The sequence below is a fragment of the Euleptes europaea genome, chromosome 5 (genome assembly GCF_029931775.1).
Source record: "Euleptes europaea isolate rEulEur1 chromosome 5, rEulEur1.hap1, whole genome shotgun sequence".
Lineage (NCBI taxonomy): Eukaryota > Metazoa > Chordata > Lepidosauria > Squamata > Sphaerodactylidae > Euleptes > Euleptes europaea.
In genome coordinates this window covers 6,505,210-6,527,554 of record NC_079316.1, presented here as the reverse complement: position 1 = coordinate 6,527,554, position 22,345 = coordinate 6,505,210, and the positions used below count along the sequence as shown (strand labels likewise).

The window sequence follows — 22,345 nt, the reverse complement described above, 5'->3', positions numbered from 1 at the left end:
AACATCCGATTTTTTGTGTAATAAAAAGCAGACGTGAGAGGAGTGCAGCCTGAATTGAGAATTCAGATGTCTTTTTATGGTTCCGATTGGCTCTAGTGTAAAGGCTGAGCTATAGAACTATTAAGCCATGGACCAACGAAGGATTCAAGGATCCAGCTGCCAAAATGTAAGCTATGAATAGATCCTGGCGAGCTCAATGAGCCCATACAGCTAGGGGTTCGGGCGCCGCAAGCCCCCGAGAAAATTTTGAAACCTGTCCAATTACAGGGACATTTTGAGGCCATATGAAATGGGTATTAGAGCATATTCTAAGGTCAGTATTAAGTACTTCAACCCATTGGCTTATGATTCTATCACTAAAATAGCCTTATTTTAATAACACACTTTAAAAAAAACACCATTAATTTAGTTGAAAAATGCACTCATTAAAAAAAAAAGGTTGTTTCAGAGCCCCTCCGGGATTGGGCCCCCTGAAGCTTAAGCTTCATTAGTTTCATAGTAGATCCGCCACTACTCCTGGCCCTGAAACAAAGCACCACGGTTATCAGAATAGATTCCCAAAATCTGATCCAGAGGTACCAACCGTCATCTGTCAGATTTATAAAAATATTTTACAAGGGGAAGTAACTCCAGGAGGTGAGAAACCTCTGCTAATTCCCCAGGCCTTCCTATTTACATACCCTGAGTAATGAAACAGAGGTGCGGATAGAGAGAGAGGACCGGCCCATTTCCCCCAAAGCTGTTTTGAGATGGACATTGGTTTCGGCACTAGGGGGGAAAATAAGTACCAGGAATCTCACCTTTGCATAATGTCAGTCAACAGAGACAAATTGTATGAATTCACTTTCCCTTTGCACATGGCTGAGGTGCCACGCGGCACTGCCCAGCTGAGAGAGAGAGCTGAGCTGTACACAAAACTGGCAGTGCAGCCCTGCGAGGAGGGCTCAAATGCCCGTCAGCCTCCCATGTCATACAAGCAAAATCATTTTGGGGATTCTTCCTCTGGAATCTCTCCCTGCACCTTCCAGCAACCAGGGGGCGGGGAAAGAGAGGAAGAAAATGATGCTGAAGAGTTTGTACTTCAAGCACCAAACCATCCAATTCAAGACTAACTTTAGTTACACACCACACACACATGCAAAAAAGGGGGGGTTAGCTTTGGGGCCAGCCCTCAGCAGAAAAAGGACGCTACAAGAGTGAAAAGGGGGGCTGACCGTGTCCCACCTCCTGCTTGCGTGCTGCTGTGAACATTCTTGCACCCCAAGAAACCTGGAGGCACACGTCTTCAGTGTTCCCCAAGAGACTCTGGTTCCGTCTCTGTCCTCGTTTCTCCCACCACCAGCCGCTTCTTATCCGCGTCGAGGCTTCTCCACACCCTCCATTATCTCTCCGTTCCAAGGGGAACAATCCAAAAAAACCATCCAAAAGATACCCTTTTCAAACCCATCTCCCCCAGGCCACCCCAACACGGTAACACCACCTCTTCACATGGGTGGAAGAGAGGATTCTGGGAGTCGAACCACAATTGTTATCCACCAGCCTCTTCCCCAGAGAGCCAGGGGTCCTTCACAGATCAGGAGAGCTAAAGAATGTATAATTTTCTGGAGCATGTCAAGTTACTATGAACCAAATCCCACATTTTGAGGAGATCCAGGGGCAGGAGTTTATGAACCACCAGCATGTTCTGGAAGAAACACGGCTCCTTATTCATCTTGCTGTTCTTGTTTTTCACGATGCCAAAGGTTCTGAAGCCCGCGTGGGCCACGGGCGTCACCTTCAGGATCTCCAGACACATGCCGAGGAAGACGTCATCGATGGGATACAGCTCTAGGGTTTCCGAGACCTTGTGGAGCTTCTGGGCCAACGGGCTGTCCATAACAAAGCCACCCCCGCCGGCATAGGGCGGGTAGTGCGGCTTGCTATACAAAGCGTTGGGGATGTAGTACTTGTTCTCCTTCTTGCGGATCGGCCGGGCCTTGAAGAGGACGTCGCCCGTGAAGAGGTGGCCCGTCTTTTGGTCTCCCAGGTACTCCAAAATGTTGTTCGGGCTGACGAACACGTCGTCGTCCCCCTTGAAAATGTACCGGACGTTGTTGCAGTAGATGCTGAGCCACTTCAGGAAATTCACTTCTTTGAGGGTGAGGTTGAAAAAGCTATCCAAGAAGTCCCACTGCAAAATGTCGCCGTAGATGCGGTCCTCGTATTCCAGCAGTTTCTGATAATTCGCCCTCTCCTCTTCCTTGGAGGCGATGCCCAAGAGGAAGAGCGTGCGGATCTTCTTGCCGTCCACCTCCTTCTCTTGGCCCCAGGTCTTCCGGATGGCCTCCCGGCGGTCGTGTTGAGTGATGATGGATTTCACAACGATCAGCAAGTAGATGTCGCCGCTACACTTCTCAGGGTGATTGATGATCATGGGGAAGTACCGGCAGTGCCGGTAGAGGAGAAACTGCTTGAAGTTGGGTTCCAGCCCTTTAAACCAGTCGTCTTTGCTGAAATTGAGGTTGACGGTGCAGTTGGTGGTGGTGACATCCCAAGTCGATGCCTGCTTCACCATCGCCTTGGCCGTTTTGGTAACAGGTTCCAGTTCCTTCTTCCAGAAGTTGTTGGCCACCGAGAGGACATTATCTCTCTTCTGAGCCTTCACGGGCTCCTGGGAAAGGAGTTCTTTCTGTTGCTGGCCTTGAAGGAACTGGTTTGGGGTCATCCCTCTTTGCAGCACTGTCACTGCGACAACCAGCACGAAGGACAATAGGACACTTTTGTAGACGGTTTTCTTCCTATTAACGAAAAGGACAACAAATGAATCAAGACCCGTTCCCCAAATCAAAACTCCACGCAGCAGGCCTAGTATGTGCTTGGTGGATACAGGGATTTCCTAAATTTCAGCTATGTTCAGTAGTAGACTGAACAGTGTGGTGTAGTGGTTAAGAGTGGTGGATTGGAGTGGGGAGACTCTGATCTGGAGAACCGGGTTTGATTCCCCACTCCTCCACATGAGCGGCGGACGCTAATCTGGTGAACTGGATTTGTTTCCCCACTCCTACACACAAAGCCAGCTGGGTGACCTTGGGCAAGTTACAGCTCTCTTAGGGCTCTCTCAGCCCCACATACCTCACAGGGTATCTGTTGTGGGGAGGGGAAGGGAAGGTGATTGTAAGCAGGTTTGAGTCTCCCTTAAGTGGTAGAGGAAGTCGGCATATAAAAACCAACTCTTCTTCTTCTAGACAACTATGCACGGGGAGTGGTCATGGCTCAGTGGCAGAGCCTCTGCTTGGCATGCTGAAGGACCCATGTTCAATCCCCGGCATCTACAGTTAAAAGGATCAGGTAGCAGGTGATGTGAAAGACCTCAGCCTGAGATCCTGGACAGCTGCTTTCAGCGGAGTAAACAATACTGATCTTGATGAACCAAGGGTCTAATCCAGTGTAAGGCAGCTTTATGTGTTCACATGGAAGTGTCTCTGAGCTTACACACTCCCAATGCCCATAACACAGGACCAAGAAGAGGAAGAAGAGCTGGTTTTTATACCACACTTTTCTCTACCTTTAAGGAGTCTCAAACCGCCTTACAGTCGCCTTCCCCTCCCCCTAACAGACACCTTGTGAGGTAGGTGAGGCTGAGATAGCTCTAAGAGTGCTGTGACTAGCCCCAGGCCACCCAGCAGGCTTCATGTGGAGGAGTAGGGAATTGAACCCGGTTCTCCAGATTAGAGTCCACCGCTCATGTGGAGGAGTGGGGGATCAAACCTGGTTGTCCAGAGTCCACTGTTCTTAACCACTACACCACACTGGCTCAATGCACCAGCGTGAAAAGACTGCATGGGCGAAGGGTGTAAGGATGCCAAGAAAGCCCATCTTATCTTTAAAGTTTTTAAGGGGAAATGCGGGTGGCGAGAGAGAGAGACTGGGCAGTCCCTGCCAACTCCAAATGAACAAGCAAAACTATCCAAGACTTAAATCCAAGGCCTGGCTCACCACCACCAAGTCCCTGAACCAATTTTCCCAGGCCAGGGCTCAGCTCCATAGCTACATGAGCTTCTCATAAGAACAGGGTGATCCTGAGGACACACCATGTGCCCCCCCTTCATAGAAATAGTGTTGGAAGGGGCCATCCAGGCCATCTAGTCCAACCCCCCCCCTGCTCAATGCCATGCCTCGCCAGCCCAGATCGGGAGCAGGAGATGGGTGGCTTCCTCAGCTGGTTTGCGGGCCGAATAAGAGCTCTCAAGGGGCCGGATCTAGCCCACGGGCCTTATGTTTGACACCCCTGGCCTAGAGCATCCCTGACAAGTGCTTGTCCAACCTCTGCTTAAAGACTGCCAGTGAGGGGGAGCTCACCACCTCCCTAGGTAGCTGATTCCACTGTCAAACAACTCTTACTGTAAAAAACTTTTCCCTAATGTCCAGCTGGTACCTTTCCTCCCACAATTTAAACCCATTATCCGTTAGCCTTTGCCTTCTCCCCAGGCTCAACAAAATAGGATTAAGGAGAAAGGCAGGCTACAGCTCCAACCTCTTTGCAGACTTGAAGCAAAATTGAGAATTTCATTTAGACAGGAGGCGAGGACGACAGACAGCCACATGCACATCATGGTAATAATGGAAGGGGAGGGGCTGTGGCTCAGTGGCAGAGCCTCTGCTTGGCATGCAGAAGGTCCCAGGTTCAACTCCCGGCATCTCTAGTTAAAGGGACTAGGCGAGTAGACCTCTGCCTGAGACCCCGGAGAGCAGCTGCCGGTCTGAGTAGACAATACTGACTTTGATGGACCAAAGGTCCGATTCAGTATAACGCAGCTTCATGTGTTCATGGATGCCATGCGTGGCCCACACCTCTGGGTGAAGCCCCCTACATGCTTTCCACCCTAGGAGGGCCATCTGCGGCAGCAACAGAGTTCAGAGGATGAAAACGTCCCTTTCCTTGGCTGAAGCTAGAGTTGCAAAATTCTTAGAGATTTGGGGATAGCAGGGAAGGGACCTCATCAGGGTATAATGCCATAGAGACCACCCTCCAAAGGCGTCATTTTTTCCAGGGGAACTGATCTCTGCAGTCTGGAAATGAGCTATGTTTCCTGGAGCTTTCCATACCCCCCCCTCCTGGGCGTTGGAAACCCTAACTGAAGCTCTAGTGCCCCTTTTCCACTACCCGCTCTCTCACTTTCCTTCTGCAAATCCCCCACATTCCAGCCACCTGGGATTTCTCCATGCACAACCGGCAAAAGAGACACAGAGAGAGAGAGCAGGCGCACAGTCAGGCTTCTGTTTGCAGAATGGGGCCTTCCCCTCCATAGAAGGGGATCTGTTATGCCGGCGAGCCGTCCCAGCTTGGGATCTCCAGCCTCCAAGCCGGAGAAGGCCGTCATCAGGGACTCTTTGATGCTTCTCGAGTCGAACAAGTGCGCAGTGTGGAGGCTGAATAAGAAATGCACCGCCCAGAAAAAGCGCACTCTTCCTTCCCTCCCCCAGATGAGAACGGCAGAGGGGTTTTCCCCCTTGCTTCCCAATAGCCAGGTACTTCTCCCCACTGCCACACTCTCCTTCCCAGGACCTCATCAGAGGAGAACAAGCATCACTTTGCCAAAGCAGACAAGTTTCCATTGAAGGCCCATTCCGTTTTCCAACAGAATTAAGCCAGAGGAAACTGGGGGAAAGGCCCAAGGAGGGCTGGGAGAAGTTCCTGTTGTTTGTTGCCAGATACACTGCCTCTGTACGGGGAAGCTCCATGTAATTCTCATGGTGAATAACCAATGAAAGAAGTTCTCCATTCAATTTATCTAATCCTTTTTTTAATGCCATCTAAACTGCTGGTCTTTAGCAGTAATTCATTACACATGGCATGAAAAGGTACATGTTTAGTCTGGAGAAGAGGAGGTTGAGGGGGGACATGATTGCTCTCCTGAAGTATTTGAAGGGCTGTCACTTAGAGGAGGGCAGGGAGCTGTTCCTGTTGGCAGCCGAGGACATGACTTGCAATAATGGGGTTAAATTGTGGGCGGAAAGGTACCAGCTGGCTATTAGGGGAAACATTTTTTATAGTAACAATTGTTCAACAGTGGAATCAGCTACTAAGGGAAGTGGTGAGCTCCCCTCACTGGCAGTCTTTAAGCAGAGGCTGGACAAACACTTGTTAGGGATGCTCTAGGCTGATCCCATATTAAGCAGGGGGTTGGACTAGATGGCCTCTATGGCTCCTTCCAACTCTTATGATTCTACATCTTCGCGTCAGACCTGCATTTCATGCTGAACACTTTTGTGATCCTGAGCTCTTGCATTGGGAGTTTCAGGCAGGCGGCCGTGACGGTCTGCAATAAAAGAGCAAGATTTGAGTCCAGGAGGACCTTAAAAGACCAATAAGGGGAAGGGCTGTGTCTCAGTGGCAGAGCATTTGTTTGGCATGCAGAAGGTCCCGGGTTCAGTCTCTGGCATCTCCAGTTTTAGAAAGGACCAGGCAGCAGGTGACGTGAAAAATCTCTGAGCTCCTGGAGAGCCCCTGCCAACTTGAATAGACAATACTGACCTCAATGGACCAAAGGTCTGATTCAGTATAAGGCTGTTCCACGTGGTCAGGATTTCCGGGGTATAAGCTTTCGAGAGTCAACGCTCATTTTGTCTTGCACTGGGACTTTTCCCTCGATCGCTACTGCTCCTAATTTTGTAAACGTCTAACACCCTCGCCCCCACCCCGGTAAGCAGAAGGGGGAGTGGTCCCAGACCTCATTCAAACCAACTGTAACGAAGGGCCAGAGATGAATTATTTAGGTATTTGAAACACAAATTATAAGGACAAATCTAAGCTTGGGCTAGGGTTGCAAGGTGCCCCCCCCCCCCGGTGAGGGATGGAGGGTTATGGTTGCCAGATCCAAGTTGGGAAACTCCTGGAGATTTGGGGGTGGGGTTTAAGGAGGACAGGGGCCTCAATGGGGGTATAATGCCATACAGTCCACCTTCCAAAGCAGCAATTTTATCCTGGGGAACTAATCTGTTGTCTGGAGACCAGTTGAAATTCCAGGAGATCTCCAGGCCTCACCTGGAGGTTGGCAGCCCTATGCTAAGGGTATCTCAGCTTCAAACAGGCATCTCCAAAAAATTGGAGATGTCTTTAAACTAGCTCTGGACCTCACTAATTGCACCGCATTCTGTGAAAAAAAGAAAAAGAATCTCACTGGTAGCAACTTAATTTTCATGGCAAAAATTTATATTTGTTGCTGCCCTGTTGGAAATAAATTTCCCCCAAGAAATTGCCAATTCTGACTGCACAAAATTCTAGGACCACCACAGGCAACCAAGCCTGCTTGCTCCCCAAAGACCAAGGCCGTAATTGCTACATTCAAATTAGTCCTCTTTATTTACTTAATTTATATCCCACCTTTGTCCTCAACAGGGACCCGGGACCCAACATAGCTCACATCACTCCCCTCTCCTACATTGTATCCTCACAACAACCCTGTGAGGTAGGTTTGACTGAGAGTGTGTGACTGGCCCAAGGTCACCCAGCAAACCTCTATGGCAGAGCGGGGATTAGAACCTGGTTCTCCCAGATCCTAGTCCGATCCTAGTCCAATCACTACAAATCTGGAAATCTAGAGTGCTAGATTTGTCCTCAGGTCAAACCACTTTTGATTTTCATCTTCATGAGGAACTCATGTCAATCGATTTGCCCCAAGCAGTAAGGTAAAAGTAATGACCCCATGAAGAGAGACTTAGATAAGAGCTTCAGGGCCATTTGTTAAGTAAGAAACTATAGCCATAAAGTGGATTCTGGTTATCATGGGGGAGAGGGGGAGAGAGAAAACCATATACTTCCTTATCATAGTAAAAAGAGGCAAAACTGAAAGGAAGAATCTTTAGATGTTTAGAATTAAATGATCAGAAAGCAGTGGCTGGGAAGGCATTGCAAAACCTCTTCCTTGGGGAGGGGCCATGGCTCATTGGCATAGCCTCTGCTTGGCCAGCAGATGGTCCCAGGTTCAATCCCCAGCATCGCCAGTTAAAAAGGACTAAGCAGCAGGTGATGTGAAAGACCTCAGCCTGAGACCCCGAAAGCCGCTGTCAGTCTGCGTAGACAATACTAACTTTGATGAACCAACAGTCTGATTCAGTAGAAGGCAGCTTCATGCGACCTCCAATGCCCATGGGACGCTCCTATTCAAGTATCAACCAGAGCAGATGTCCGTATCATCCCACCTTAGTTACCCAACCGAAGCAACCAATTTATGCCCATTTGTGGAGTTCACACAGCCTCTGGGTCCAGCCTCTGCTTAAAGACTGCCAGTGAGGGGGAGCTCAACACCCCACTAGGAAGCCCATTCCATTGTCGAACAACTCTTACTGTAAAAATTGTTTTCCTGATATCCAGCCAGAACCTTTCTGCCCACAATTTAAACCCATTATTGCGAGTCCTCTCCTCTGCTGTCAACAGGAACAGCTCCCTGCCCTCCTCTAAGTGACAGACCTTCAGATGCTTAAAGAGAGCAATCATGTCCCCCCTCAACCTCCTCTTCTCCAGACTAAACATTCCCAACTCGCTCAGCCTTTCCTCATAGGGCTTGGTCTCCAGGCATTGAATGCAGTAGATCCCAAGTTTTAGATCCCTGGAACTGCCAGCTAAATGGGATCTAAGGGGGTTACCGCACTTGGTATTCCCAGCAATGTATTAAGAGTTTGAAAATGTTGTAAAAAAAACATTGCTTTAAAAGGGTTTTTGGATACCACGGCTTATAAATGGTTGGAAGACGTCTTCACAGCTAAAGGGGCCAAACAAAGAGCGAACAGTTTTTTTAAAAACATTTTGAAACTCTTAATAAATCGGTGGGAATACATAGAAAGTGCGAACAGTATTTTTTATAACGTTTTCAAACTCTTAATACATTGCTGGGAATACAAGTGTGGTAACCCCCAACGGCTGCAGAATCTGCAAAGGTGTTGAAGGGCTGTTGCGAGCTGGATTAGACAGTACCAGACTAGGCAGTCCCTTAGTCTCATTCAACACAAGGCAGCTGCATCAGAGTAGAGAATCTTCATACAGCACAACATAGACAAACATCCCAATTTCTGGCTTTTTCTCATAGTCTTTGTGTCTCAGGCTGGGGGACTCTCAAATTTGAGATTTCTTGGCAGCCTGGATGTACCATAACCATCTTGGGGTATGCTGCTTGCCCCCCTTTTAAGGAAAAAATCACCCAAAGTCTATCGGACTTCATAGCTATCTTGGCATTCTCCCAGATCCTAGTCTGACACTCAACCACTACATATCTGGCAATCCGGAATCTCCAGTTAGAAGGACTAGGAAGCAGGTGATGGGCAAAAGGCTCTGCCTGAGACCCTGGAGAGCTGCTGCCTGTCTGAGTAGACAATACCGACATTGGTGGACCAATGGTCTGATTCATTAGAAGAAGAGTGAGTTTTTATATGCCGACTTGCTCTACCACTTAAGGGAGAATCAAACTGGCTTAAGGGAGAATGAAACCTTCCCTTCTCCCTCCCCCCCCCACAACAGACACCCTGTGAGGTAGGGGGAGCTGAGAGAGCTCTAAGAGAACTGTGACTAGCCCAAGGTCACCCCAGCTGGCTTCATGTAGAGGAGTGGGGAAACAAATCCAGTTCACCAGATTAGCCTCCACCGCTCATGTGTAGGAGAAGTGGGGAATCAAACCTGGTTCTCCAGATCAGAGTCCACCACTCCAAACCACCGCTCTTAACCACTACACCACGCTGGCTCTTCATGTGTTCATGTGTGTTCATGCGCCTCTCTCCCCCACCCCCGGGCTCACAACTTCTGGGAGGGACTTTGCATCAGGGAAATGGCATTGAAGGACAGAGTTAAATCCCCCTTCCATAGTTCCATGGCCCTGATCCAAATTGACTTCGTTCCCCCATTTTATGGCCAAGCAAGACATCTGGAGTTTCAGTCACAGGACTCCATGGCTGTGAGTAGCTTGGCGCATGGGGCAGGGTTTCAGGTATGGCCACGCAGTCCCCAGTAGATGCTCTAGCTTGAGATAATAGTATCGTCAGAACCTGGTTGCAAGCTAATCTACCACAGTCCCATTTCATCCACCAGCGGCCCCCCAGAATAGGAGCCAGTTGGGAACTTTCCTGCCAAATTAAATGGCCTCCAGGTTAAAATCTGGAAATGCCATTGTCTCTATAGTATTTATGCAGCAGTAGTTGAAAAACTGACCTTCTGGTCATAATTAATGACATTTTAAAAAATTACTTCATTTATACCTAATCTTTCTTCCCAATGGGAACCCAAAGCAGCTTAAGATGTTCTCCTACCCTCCATTTTATCCTCACAACCATCCTGCGAAGCAGGCTAGGCTGGGAGTGTGTAACTGGCCCAAGGTCCCTTAGCCAGTATCCAGGGTAAAGAGGGGATTTGAACCTGGGTCTCCCCGATCATAGACAACTGAAACCGCTTGAAAGAGACCATCTGGACTGCTTGGTTAGAAGGGCCCTGTTCTGATCCAGCAGGGCTCAGGCTCTTAATTACTTCTGTGTAAGAGAACAGAAATGGCTCCGCCGTAGACCCATCCAGATTGTCTAACCAACCGTCCTGTTTCCAACATTGCAACAGCAAAGATATTACAGAGTCGGGGCAGGGTGAAGCAGGAGACCCCTCTGGCTGGAATTTTTCCTGAAAGGTGAACGCTGACTAGTGAGCACATTGGGGGTGAGGGGAGGCGAGAACAGAGAGACCCTTGTCTGCTACAGATCCCAAGTCACAGGCTATAAATAGGACTTAACGTTAGCCGCGTTGGAACCAACATTTCAAATTTTAAAGAAACCAGTCCTGAAGAAGAAGTTTTTTTTCCATCCATGGGAGAGGAAAAAAGAGAGAACATATAAGACAAGCCCTGCTGGATCAGACCAAGGTCCATCAAGTCCAGTAGTCTGATCACACAATGGCCAACCAGGTGCCTCCAGGAAGCCCAGCCTGTGTTCCCCAGAACCTAATAGAATAGGACTGCTCCTCTGATCCTGGAGAGAATAGGTATGCATCATGACTAGTATTCATAAGAACTTAAAAAATCCCTGCTGGATCAGACCAAGGTCCATCAAGCCCAGCAGTCTGATCACACAATGGCCAACCAGGTGCCTCCAGGAAGCCCACAAGCAAGACCACTGCAGCAGCACCATCCTGCCTGTGTTCCACAGCACCTAATATAATAGGCCTGCTCCTCTGATCCTGGAGAGAATAGGTATGCATCATGACTAGTATCCATTTTGACTAGTAGCCATGGATAGCCCTCTCCTCCATGAACATGTCCACTCCCCTCTTAAAGCCCTCCAAGTTGGCAGCCATCACCACATCCTGGGGCAGGGAGTGCCACAATTTAACTAAGCGTGGTGTGAAGAACTGTGAGAGAGCAGGCTGAGCCACGGGGCAGGATGCAACCAAGGGCTACACACTTTCTAAGTCTCTTTGTAATCCGGGGCCTTTTATTTAATTCATTTACAGCCCGTCTTTCTTCCCAATGGCAACCTGAAGTGGCCTGCCATCATTCTCCTCCGTTTTATCCTCATAACAGCCCTGCGAGGTAGGTTAGGCCGACAGAGTGTGACTGTACTTCCAAGTCTCAACTTGAGTGGGATCGTGCCCCCACGACGCATGTTAAGTAAAGAACAAAAAAAATGCAAAGAAACAGGACAGGAAATTCATCCTATGACTATGGAGGACTTTGAAGGAGTTCAAAGCACTTCATACAACGTTATCCTCTCAGTCCATACATCAACCCTATAAGGTAGGCCAGTGGTATCAATCCCACATTTCAAATACAGGGATGAGAGAACAGAAGCTGACCGGAGGCCACCTAGTCCCCTGGAGGCCAAAGTGAGATTTGCATCAGAGATTTCACGTCACGCTACAATCTCTCCATCTCTGGCATGCAAGACCCGGGGGGCAAATTCCTAAGGAGATAAGTTGTCAGGATTCATGCTTGCCCAGAAGCGACGTGGAAGGGTGCTACGTGGTGAGAACACCGCAGGCAGGAAAGGCCTGATCCAAGCATTTGAAGAACTCGTCCCACCACCAAATTCTAGCTCACTTTAAACCAATGGACCCGTCTCTCCTACCAACCACCTCCCTCCTCTTGGTGAGAGTTTGTCCCTCTTGGCCCTATCAATCAAATATTGTTAAACATGGTGTAGTTATTACAGTGTCGGAGTAGGATCTGGGAGAACCAGGTTCGAATCCCCACTCTGCCATGGAAGCTTGCTGGGTGACCTTGGGCCAGTCACATACTCTCCGCCTAACCTACCTCACAGGGTTGTTGTGAGGATGAAAATGGAGGCGAGAAGAAAGAGGTAAGCTGCTTTGGGTCTCCGTTGGGGAGAAAGGTAGCATATAAATAAATAAAATGCTGGTGACTTTATTCAAAATGGGTACCTTTGTTTGTATGGGGTTGCTTAATTCTTTTAAAGTCAAGTTAGCAGTCTGCTAACTTGCCCTTTCAAACATCGTCAATGGTATGATTAACAGCCAATATTCTGAAGAATCTTGAATGAACAGAAATGCTTTGTGAGCACAACGGCGGTGGGACCACCGTTCTGCTCACAAAGACCATTTCCTTATCAACTTCCCATCAGGATTAAGAAAATGCTAATTAATATCTGGCATGTACAGAGTAAAACGGGAGGTATGAAATTAACCAGGCCATTTGCAGGTGGGACACTCTCTTTTTCCAAGGATGATATGAACACTTAAGAGTGAAATCAACGCCAGCTCCACCGCGCATCAAACAAAGTGTTCCTAGGAGATTAAATTTAAACAAAACCTCGGCAAGGAACAACAAAAAGAAACTTAAACCTGTGCATTGCAAAGATAAGGATTTGCTGCGTCACGTGGGTTCCCCGAACAGACAGCCGTCTCCACAGCGAGTTGCTGGTTCAATTCACAACATGCAAAATTGCCTTCTGGAGAGTCCACCTACCCGGATATAGTCTGTTCCAACTGGCCGTGACCCCGTAAGATCTCAGGCAGAGAAGGATCGTTTTCTAGCCCAACAACTACCCCAGAGCCTCTTCATTAGACATGCTGTGTGCTCGACCACTGAGCTACTGACCCTGCGGCAGAATTTCCATTTCCATATGGGGGGGGGGGAGAAAGAGACCATCCGTAGAAGATGCCCATCCTAAAGATTTCCAAATATGAATCATACTGCAGGACTTTGATCTCCCATCCAACCTATTCCAAAGCAGCAGAAAGGTTAAGCCGCATATTCCTAAACTGGGGATTACTTTAAAAAAAGGCCTTCTGTCTCTCCAGTCGAGGTTTCCACGAGTTCCATCCCGAGATTCCGCCCAAAGACATCTCTCGCCCTTTTCTTATCTTCCCTTCTGTGAATTTTATTTATTTGTGTTATTTATAGTCTGCCTTTCTCACCAGGACCCAAGGAGAGTTAGCACAGTCAAAGGATGGGACATTCAATGAACAAGGCGATCGGATTAGGATCGCAGAAGCCTGGAACCGACCCAGAAATCTAAAAGATAGAACTGAAGCACAGCATAAGTAGGAACAGGACACATTTAAGTGGTGCAGAAATTACATAGTAGTACTTACAATACATAGTACATAGTACTATTTACATAGTATTTACAATACGCTACAAACAGCAGGATAGACCGCAGTCCCTAAGAGTTTATCCAAGTAAATTTGTGAACCATTTTGCACAGTGCAACCCTATTACCTGAGGAGAAAAGGCCCCTTGAATAGCCCCGTTTGGCATAGTTTGCGGAAAGCCAGGGGAAAGGGGAGGAAAATGCGCTCCCAAGAAGCACAGTATTGATGTTCAGCAACGGAGGGCACAGAACGGATTTAGAAAGAGAGAGGACGCCACTTCTAGAAGGCGAATGTTGCCAACGTCCTCAAACAACCTCATGAAGCGGGCAGAAGAGACATCGTGGTCCATCAGAATGTCAGATGGGTCGGGCCTTGGACGGATCCTGGCAAGATGTGTTCTTGGGCAGGAGTCGCACACAGGACAACTTAGCACAGATTATTAAGATACCCTAGGCCTAGAACAATCTATTTTCCTTTGATATGTTCAAATAGTCGTTGGCGAACCAAGAGAGGTCCTCACATTAAAAACAAAAAAGCACCCTCAAATCGTACCCTGCGCAAAACTGACATCAATCCCGCTTTTAAAAATTACAGGTATCTTTTTCTCCAAGGGGCACAGGATGGGGTATGCTGGGGTTATCCCCGTTTTACCTTCACAACACCCCTGCAAGGTAGATCAAGCCATGAGACCATCACACGTCCAATTTGTTTTAGGGCTGAGCGTGGTTTTTAGCCCGTCTCCGCAAGGTAGGGCTACAGTCTAGCACTCACTTCCTTGGGAGTAAACCCCGCTCAACTAAGGAGTGCTTCACTTCTGAGTAAACACACTGAGGCCCACCCCCAAAGTCTTTCTCTCCGCACCACCCCGCACCGGCTCTCCGTAGCCAAAAGCCGGCAACGAGCTTGGATGGAAACCGGATGCTGCTGAAGCCCCTTAGGAAGAATCCAGATACAAATGTGGGAAGCATGGGGTTTTTTAATGCATCACCACTATTGGCTGAAACAGTTCCAGCTATATTAAAAAAGTGAGCTGTGGCTCACGAAAGCTCATACCCTACCAGAAAATATTCTTGTTAGTCTTTAAGGTGCTACTGGACTCTTGCCCTTTTCTACTACTGCAGACAGACTAACACGGCTACCCACTGTGAATTAGCTATATTAAAGGATGGTCTTTGGGACACGGGGGGGGGGGGCTGTAAACTCATCCAAATAAAGAGAGCCCCCCAGGGCTACACCAGACAAGCCCCCTCCCCATTTTCCTTCAACAAGAAGAAACCCCCAAAGTGGGAGAGAATAAATTGAGGGAGGGGGTATGCGCCAGCAGTCCAGGATAGGGCAAAAAGCTTGTCTAAACAAAAAACAAAAAAAAACCCCGCTTGTCTAAAGTTTGCAAAGGGTAAGAGGAGCCGGGGAACCCCCCTGGGGGGTGAAGCAGAGACTTTTTGTGGAAGGTTTTGCCTTGGATTTGCCACTCTATAGATGAAAATTTCCCCCATCCGAATTCTCAAAACTCTGCATGGGGGCTTATTGTTGAGTTTGGAGAATATGAATGGGAGAATATGAATGGGGGGAAAGTGCATCTAAAGAGTGGCAACTCCAAGGCAAAACCTTCCATGAATAAATGGCCTTCGGTCATTTATTCATGGAAGGTTTTGCCTTGGAGTTGCCACTCTTTAGATGCACTTTTCCCCCATTCATAGGCCATTTATTCAGGGGAGGTTTTGCCTTGGATTTGCCACTCTCTAGACGCACATATCCCCATCCAGATTCTCAGAATGTACAAATTTTATTAAAGAGTGGCAACTCCAAGGCAAAACCTTCCATGAATAAATGGCCAATTGTTAAGTTCTGAGAATCTGGATGGGGAAAATGTGCATCCAGAGAGTGGCAAATCCAAGGCAAAACCTCCCCTGAATAAATGGCCTGTGAATGGGGGAAAAGTGCATCTAAAGAGTGGCAACTCCAAGGCAAAACCTCCCCTGAATAAATGGCCTGTGAATGGGGGAAAAGTGCATCTAAAGAGTGGCAACTCCAAGGCAAAACCTTCCATGAATAAATGGCCAATTGTTAAGTTCTGAGAATCTGGATGGGGAAAATGTGAGTCTAGAGAGTGGCAAATCCAAGGCAAAACCTCCCCTGAATAAATGGCCTATGAATGGGGAAAAGTGCATCTAAAGAGTGGCAACTCCAAGCCAAAACCTCCCCTGAATAAATGGCCTATGAATGGGGGGAAAGTGCATCTAAAGAGTGGCAACTCCAAGGCAAAACCTTCCATGAATAAATGGCCTTCGGCCATTTATTCATGGAAGGTTTTGCCTTGGAGTTGCCACTCTTTAGATGCACTTTTCCCCTTCTCAAAACTCAACAATCGGGGCGGTGGGGGAGGATGGAAATGCAAAGGGGAAAGGGTTTCCAGGAGGGGTTTTCGCCAAGCCCCAGGGCGAAGGAGCGCCCAGAGAGTGGGGTGGGCGAAGGCAAAAGAAGATTTCCCCCGCCCCCCCCCCCAAAAAAGCATCCCCCCAGACTCACCACTGCAACATGCTGAAGGCTCTCCGCGCGAGGGCGGCGGCGCGGCGGAGCCGGCGGGGCTGCGGAGCCTGGGCGCTGCTGCTGCTGCTGGGCGCGGCTGGGCAGGAGCGCGGACTGGCCGCCCGGCGCGGGCTCCTCCTCCTCCTCCCCTCGGGCTCGGCCGCGGCCAAGGTGGGGCCAAAGCGGCGCAAGGCAGCCCGGCAGGTGTGCCGCTTAACCCTGCCGCCGCCGGGCGGCCGCTCCCCCCCGCCCTGACGCCCACGACGGCCCTGCGAGGCGGGCCAGCCTTCGGCGCGGCCGAGCCTCGCCCTCCCTGCGGGGCAGCGCCCGGGCGCCTTCCCCTTCTCCGGTTTGAGCATCGCAGCAGCCACGCGGGGCCGGTGGCGTGTGTGCATTGGCATTGAACCATTTGGCTGTAGCCCTCCCCGTGGGCGTCATCACAACAACCCGATGAGGTTGTGCTGGCCGATTGTGACTAGGGCTAGGGGTTTCGTTGAAACGCTGAGTTGCAGGGCCAGCGGGGAATTTGTCTGCAGCTGCAATGGTAGGCAAACGTTTCTTTGGTTCTTGTAGGTCAGGGGTGGGGAACCTGTTTCCTGCCAAGGGCCATTTGCACATTTATAACATCATTCGGGGGCCATAACCAGGTGTAGATCTCCCAGTGGGGGGGGGAGGCAGGCTAGGGTTGCCAGGTCTTCGGCCACCACCTGGAGGTTGGCAACCCCAGGGGAGGCCACGCAGAGAAAGCGTGGAGGGCGCCCCCGCTCCCCCCCCCAGGTGGGAGGGCAGCCAGCGGTGGGCCCGAGCAAACGAGGCACCAGGGGGGTGCAGCCCACAGTCAATCAGCAAGGGAGGAAGGAAGGAAAACAGAGAAAGAGGAAAAGGGAGAGAGGGAGAAAGAAATGGAAAGAGGGGGAGAAAGAAAAGGATGGAGGGAGACAGACAAAGGAAGAGACAGAAAGAGAGGGAGAGAGAAAAGCCTTCCCCCCCACACACACACACCGGCCCCACGCGACCTGGCCCCAGGCTCCATGCCCTCCCACCCCCAGAGTCCGCAAAAGGCCCCCCAAAGCCCGATCGGCTCCTGCGCGCATGCTCTGCCGCCAGGAGCCATGGGCCTCTTTTCCCCCACTCCCTCTCGTTGCTCAACAGCCGACAGGCAGCAAGAGGGGCTTACAGTGGGCCCTGGCGTTCCTGCATGCTGCGGCTATGGGGGCAGCCTTGGGAAAAGCCTCCCTCCCCCTCCTCTCGCCGACCAACAGCCGTCAGTTGGCGAGAGGAGGTCCAAAGGGCGCCGCAGCGCCCCTGCAAGCCATGGCCCCAGGAACACCCTCAGGGAGGGCCGCCTTGTGCCGCGCCTCCACGGCAGGGCCCCAGAGCTCCCAAGGGCCACAAAAAATGTCCTCGGGGGCCACATACGGCCCCCAGGCCTGAGGTTCCCCATCCCTGTTGCAGGTTATCCGGGCTGTGTAACCGTGGTCTTGGTATTTTCTTTCCTGACGTTTCGCCAGCAGCTGTGGCAGGCATCTTCAGAGGAGTAACACTGAAGGACAGTGTCTCTCCTTCAGTGTGACTCCTCTGAAGATGCCTGCCACAGCTGCTGGCGAAACGTCAGGAAAGAAAATACCAAGACCACGGTCACACAGCCGTGTACAAGAACCAATGAACCAATGAACTCTGACCGTGAAAGCCTTCGACCAAACGTTTGTTTTTTGCATTTTCATCTCACCCTTTCTCTAATGATCACGGGGAGGAGAAAGATGTGATTCTCTTTCCTCCTTCTCCATTTTGTCCTCACAACAACCCTATGAGGTTGTGCTGACCGGTTGTGACTAGGCCTAGGAGGTCATACATTGAGTTTCAGGGCCAGCAGGGAATTTTTCGGAAGCTGCAATGGTAGGCAAACGTTTCTTTGTTTATTACATTTTCGTCTCACCCTTTCTGTAATTCACAGTGGGTAGCCGTGCTAGTCTGTCTGCAGTAGTAGAAAGGGGCAAGAGTCCAGTAGCACCTTAAAGACTAACAAAAATATTTTCTGGTAGGGTATGAGCTTTCATGAGCCACAGCTCACTTCTTCAGAAGTATCTGAAGAAGTGAGCTGAAGAATCTGAAGTATCTGAAGAAGTGAGCTGTGGCTCACGAAAGCTCATACCCTACCAGAAAATATTTTTGTTAGTCTTTAAGGTGCTACTGGACTCTTGCCCCTTTCTCTAATGATCACGGGGAGGAGACAGATGTGATTCTCTTTCCTCCTTCTCCATTTTGTCCTCACAACAACCCCATGAGGTAGGCTGGGCGGAGAGAATGACTCACCCAAGAACATCCAGCGTGTTTCGTCACGGCAAGCGGAGATTTGAAACTGAAGTCTCCGCAAGCCCAGCTTGTCACTCTAACCACGATGGTAGCTGCTAATATGCTCCCTGCTGCAGATTTATTTATTTTTGTTTACATTTTTATAGTCCCCCTTTCTCACTGGGACTCAAGAAGAAGAAGAAGAGTTGGTTTTTCTATGCCGACTTTCTCTACCACTTAAGGCAGAATCAAACCAACTTACAATCACCTCCTCTTCCCCTCCCCACAACAGACACCCTATGAGGTAGGTGGGGCTGAGAGAGCTCCAACAGAGCTGTAACTTGCCCAAGGTCACCCAGCTGGCTTCGTGTGTAGGTGCGGGGAAACAAATCCAGTTCACCAGGTTAGCCTCCGCCGCTCATGTGGAGGAGTGGGGAATCAAACCCGGTTCTCCAGATCAGACTCCACCGCTCCAAACCACCGCTCTTAACCACTACACCGTGCTGGCTCAAGGCAGAGTACACAGTGTAAGTCAATACAGATTCAGGTTCAAATTGATTGCTTATGGCCAAAGGCCATTACAAAAATTAATCTAAAAATACAATAAATCCAGGTAACAAGCATTAATAATAACATGGAAGAGCATGCTTCTCAGAACTACTAAAACTTGTAAAATACTATGCAAATAAATTTATTAAAAGTTAATCATTCAGAATTATCTAAAAATCTGACAAGCGAACTGGAATTTGACTAACAGAGTTCATAATAATCAGGGAAACCAAACAGAACTTGAAATTAAGATTTTGTGGTATAAATCAATACAGTCAACAGGATGGGATATCCCATGAGCAATGCAATAGGGTTAGGATTGCAGAGATCTGAAACCAAGCATAAACCTGAAACAAAGCTGAAAAGCCGTGGCAAATAGCTTGCCCAAGGACAGCTGGTGAATTGGGGGCAGACACAGTATTTGAAGTAGGTGAATTGAGCTCAACCATTACACTACATGCAAGAGATATTGGGGTATTCTGGAGCATCAGCCTTCCTGGGTTTGGTAGGATGAAAGCTTTTGAGCTATGCAGAACTCTTGAGCTGGTGGGGGGGATGACAATCAACCTATTTTGTAACGTAGCAAAAAACAACAACAACAACCCTTGCTTGCTTTGCAGCGTGGAAACAAATAGATGAAGATCAGCTTTACCTGTTGGGCTTCTGACGGTCAGGCAACTGCTAACTGGGGCCTTTTGCACCACAGAAGAGGCATGCTATAATCCCAAACTCAGGAGGTAACTCATAGCAGTAATTCAGTGAAGGAAGAGCACCCAGCATATGCTCAGAGGTTGCTCTCCAGGGGCTGTGGCTCAGCAGTAGAGCATCTGCTTGGCATGCAGAAGGTCCCAGGTTCAATCCCTGGCATCTCCAGTCAAAGGGACCAGGCAAGTAGGTGATGTGGAAGACCTCTGCCTGAGACCCTGGAGAGACACTGCCAGTCTGAGTAGATAATACTGACTTCGATGGACCGAGGGTCTGATTCAGTAGAAGGCAGCTTCATGTGTTCCTGTGTACCTGTACAAGCATAGCAAAATGAATCAGGCTACTGAGAAGAGGGTGCCTTGGTTTGGTTATCAAGCCTCTCTGTTCCTGATATAGGCCTGACTATTGATTATTCCTTATTGGTTCTGGAATGATGGTAGGAACCAATGTTTTCAGGTGTGAGAGGAAGTAAGCTGATCTGGGAAACACCAAGCAAAGAACTCGAAAAGTAGGCTGACAGTAGGGTTGCCTGGTCCCTCTTCGCCACCCGCGGGAGGTTTTTGGGGCGGAGTACCTGGAGGTTGGCAACCCTACAAGCCATGTTGCGATCTACTGTGTTTACCTGAAAGGAAGATGAGCTAGGGTTGCCCACCTCCTGGTGGGAGCTGAAGAACTCCTAGAATTACAACTGATCTCCAGGAAACATAGATTACTCCACTAAGCTGTTGTCCCAAGCAACTTACAGTCTGGTCATTTATGCATGGGAGTTTTACGTGAGGTTCGTTGCTGGCTGGACCCACACTTTCCTGTTGGGAATCTCTGCACCGGCAGTCTCCAAACTCAAATCAAGTCCCGCCCCTTTAAATGCTGCTTTGTAATCGGCTTACTTCACAATGCTTACCGTGAGAGAACCCCCCCCTCCAAAAAAACAACAACCCAATTGCTACATAAAAAAGCATTTTAAGAACAAAGAACAGAAACCGGAGCAATCTGAAAGGAAGAGGGGGGAGAAATCCAAGCCTCGGTTTTAAAAAGCCTTTCTTTTGCTCAGAAAGAGCCCCCGGGAAGCAGGAAGCGTTTGAATCCCTGCCTCTTTACACACTGCTTTGTGACTGGCTGGGAGAGAAAGCGAGCTTCTGTTTCCCCTGCTTTGCCTTCTGCATGGAGATTTCAGCCGGGCTGAGCTCAGGGGAGAGGGAAGAGTCGGGTTAACAGAGGGACAGGAAGACCCAGACATTGCGGGGGCTGGCAGCGAGGTCCTCTCTGGTGGACGGGAAAACTCATGCAGAGCTCCAAGGACCAAATCGAGTCAGACAGGGGGGCGAACGGGAGTCCAAGTACCCATGCAGAAAGGACCACTGGCTTCTTCTTGATGGCACATCTGGGGGGGAAAGTCCTACTTTCAGGTAAACAAGCTATTGTGTTATGAGGACAGCGTTAACAATGGACACTTTGGTGTGCTTGTCAGTAAAACATTTATTGACCCTCCCAGACACCAACGGGATCCGAAACGTGTCGGGAAAACCCAACTCCGACCCGGTTCTGGCTTGATTGGGTGTCCGCTGCCCTCCTGAACGCTGCAGAGGATTGTAGTGAAACTGGTTGGAACTGAAGGGAAGTTTGCTTTGCTGACTCGCTTTGTTGCCAGCCGCAGAAAAGCCGTCGGAAGCCAGGGTGGCAAATGAAGTACTGCTGGAGAAACTGTTGGAGTTTCCAGGAGGCAGGGAGGAGGACTCATTTAATTCCATGTATTTCGTGCTTCCCTGCCTTTCTTCTTGGGATCCAGGCCGCTGACGTGAGCAACAAGGGACAATTAAAAAAGGAATGTAATCGTACCTCAACTGAAAAACCAATGGATCGCAGCTATGGTTGCTCACCTCCAGGTACTAGCTGGAGATCTCCTGCTATTGCAACTGATCTCCAGCCGACAGAGATCAGTTCCCCTGGAGAAAATGGCTGCTTTGGCAATTGGACTCCATGGCATTGAAGTCCCTTCCCTCCCGCCGGTGGTGAAGAGGGAGCCGGCAACCCTCATCACAGCAAAACTCCTCCTCTAAGGCCTCTATTAGGCTCTGTGGAAAGCTGTCGGAAACAAAAACCCTCTTGCAGGCAGGTTTGGAAAACAAAAAGCCAAGGCGCCTTCCGTACCCATTTTGGCAGGCCGCCCCACCCCTTTAAATGCCCTGCTTTGGGTAGCCATAAAATGAACTGATCTACGGGCGTATCTGGCAATGGAAGATCATCTGAGGAGTGCCATTGGTGCATGGGAGTATATTGGGAGATGCGGCCCCATCGGTGTTGGGGGTCCTGAGCCATAAAGGGTTTTCAAGTACATAGCTGGTACCTTGAACTGGGCTCAGAAGCAAGTATTTTTTATTTATTTAAAACATTAACCAGCCACCGCCCAGTGCGGATGTTAAAGCCCTGGAGTTATATGACCCTAGACACATCTTCAAAGGCAGCCCCATGTAGAGCCTTTTACAGTAGTCCAATATGAAGGGGTAGCCCTCAATTACATAGACAACTCTTTAGCTGACTTTCTTTTTGTGAAGTACCCACGAGTGCCTATCTTCTATTCCCTGCCTAAAATCCACAAGACTCTGAACAACCCACCAGGCAGACCTATCATATCCGCAATAGGTAGTCTTTTGGAACCTATCTCTAAGTATATTGAATCGTTCCTGCAGCCATGGGTCAAGGGGACTCCTTCTT

The 22,345-nt window shown here is 49.3% G+C and overlaps 1 protein-coding gene across 1 annotated transcript; it reads right to left on the bottom strand.

The window, feature by feature from the left end:
- Window positions 1–1,582: 1,582 nt before the first annotated feature.
- Window positions 1,583–16,446, bottom strand: B3GNT7 (UDP-GlcNAc:betaGal beta-1,3-N-acetylglucosaminyltransferase 7). The gene is made up of 2 exons (XM_056849929.1): window positions 16,088–16,446; window positions 1,583–2,777 (listed from the first exon to the last, which is right to left on the bottom strand). Exons 1-2 carry the CDS (start codon window positions 16,444–16,446, stop codon window positions 1,583–1,585), a joined length of 1,554 nt encoding a protein of 517 aa, XP_056705907.1.
- Between the last annotated feature and the right edge of the window lie 5,899 nt (window positions 16,447–22,345).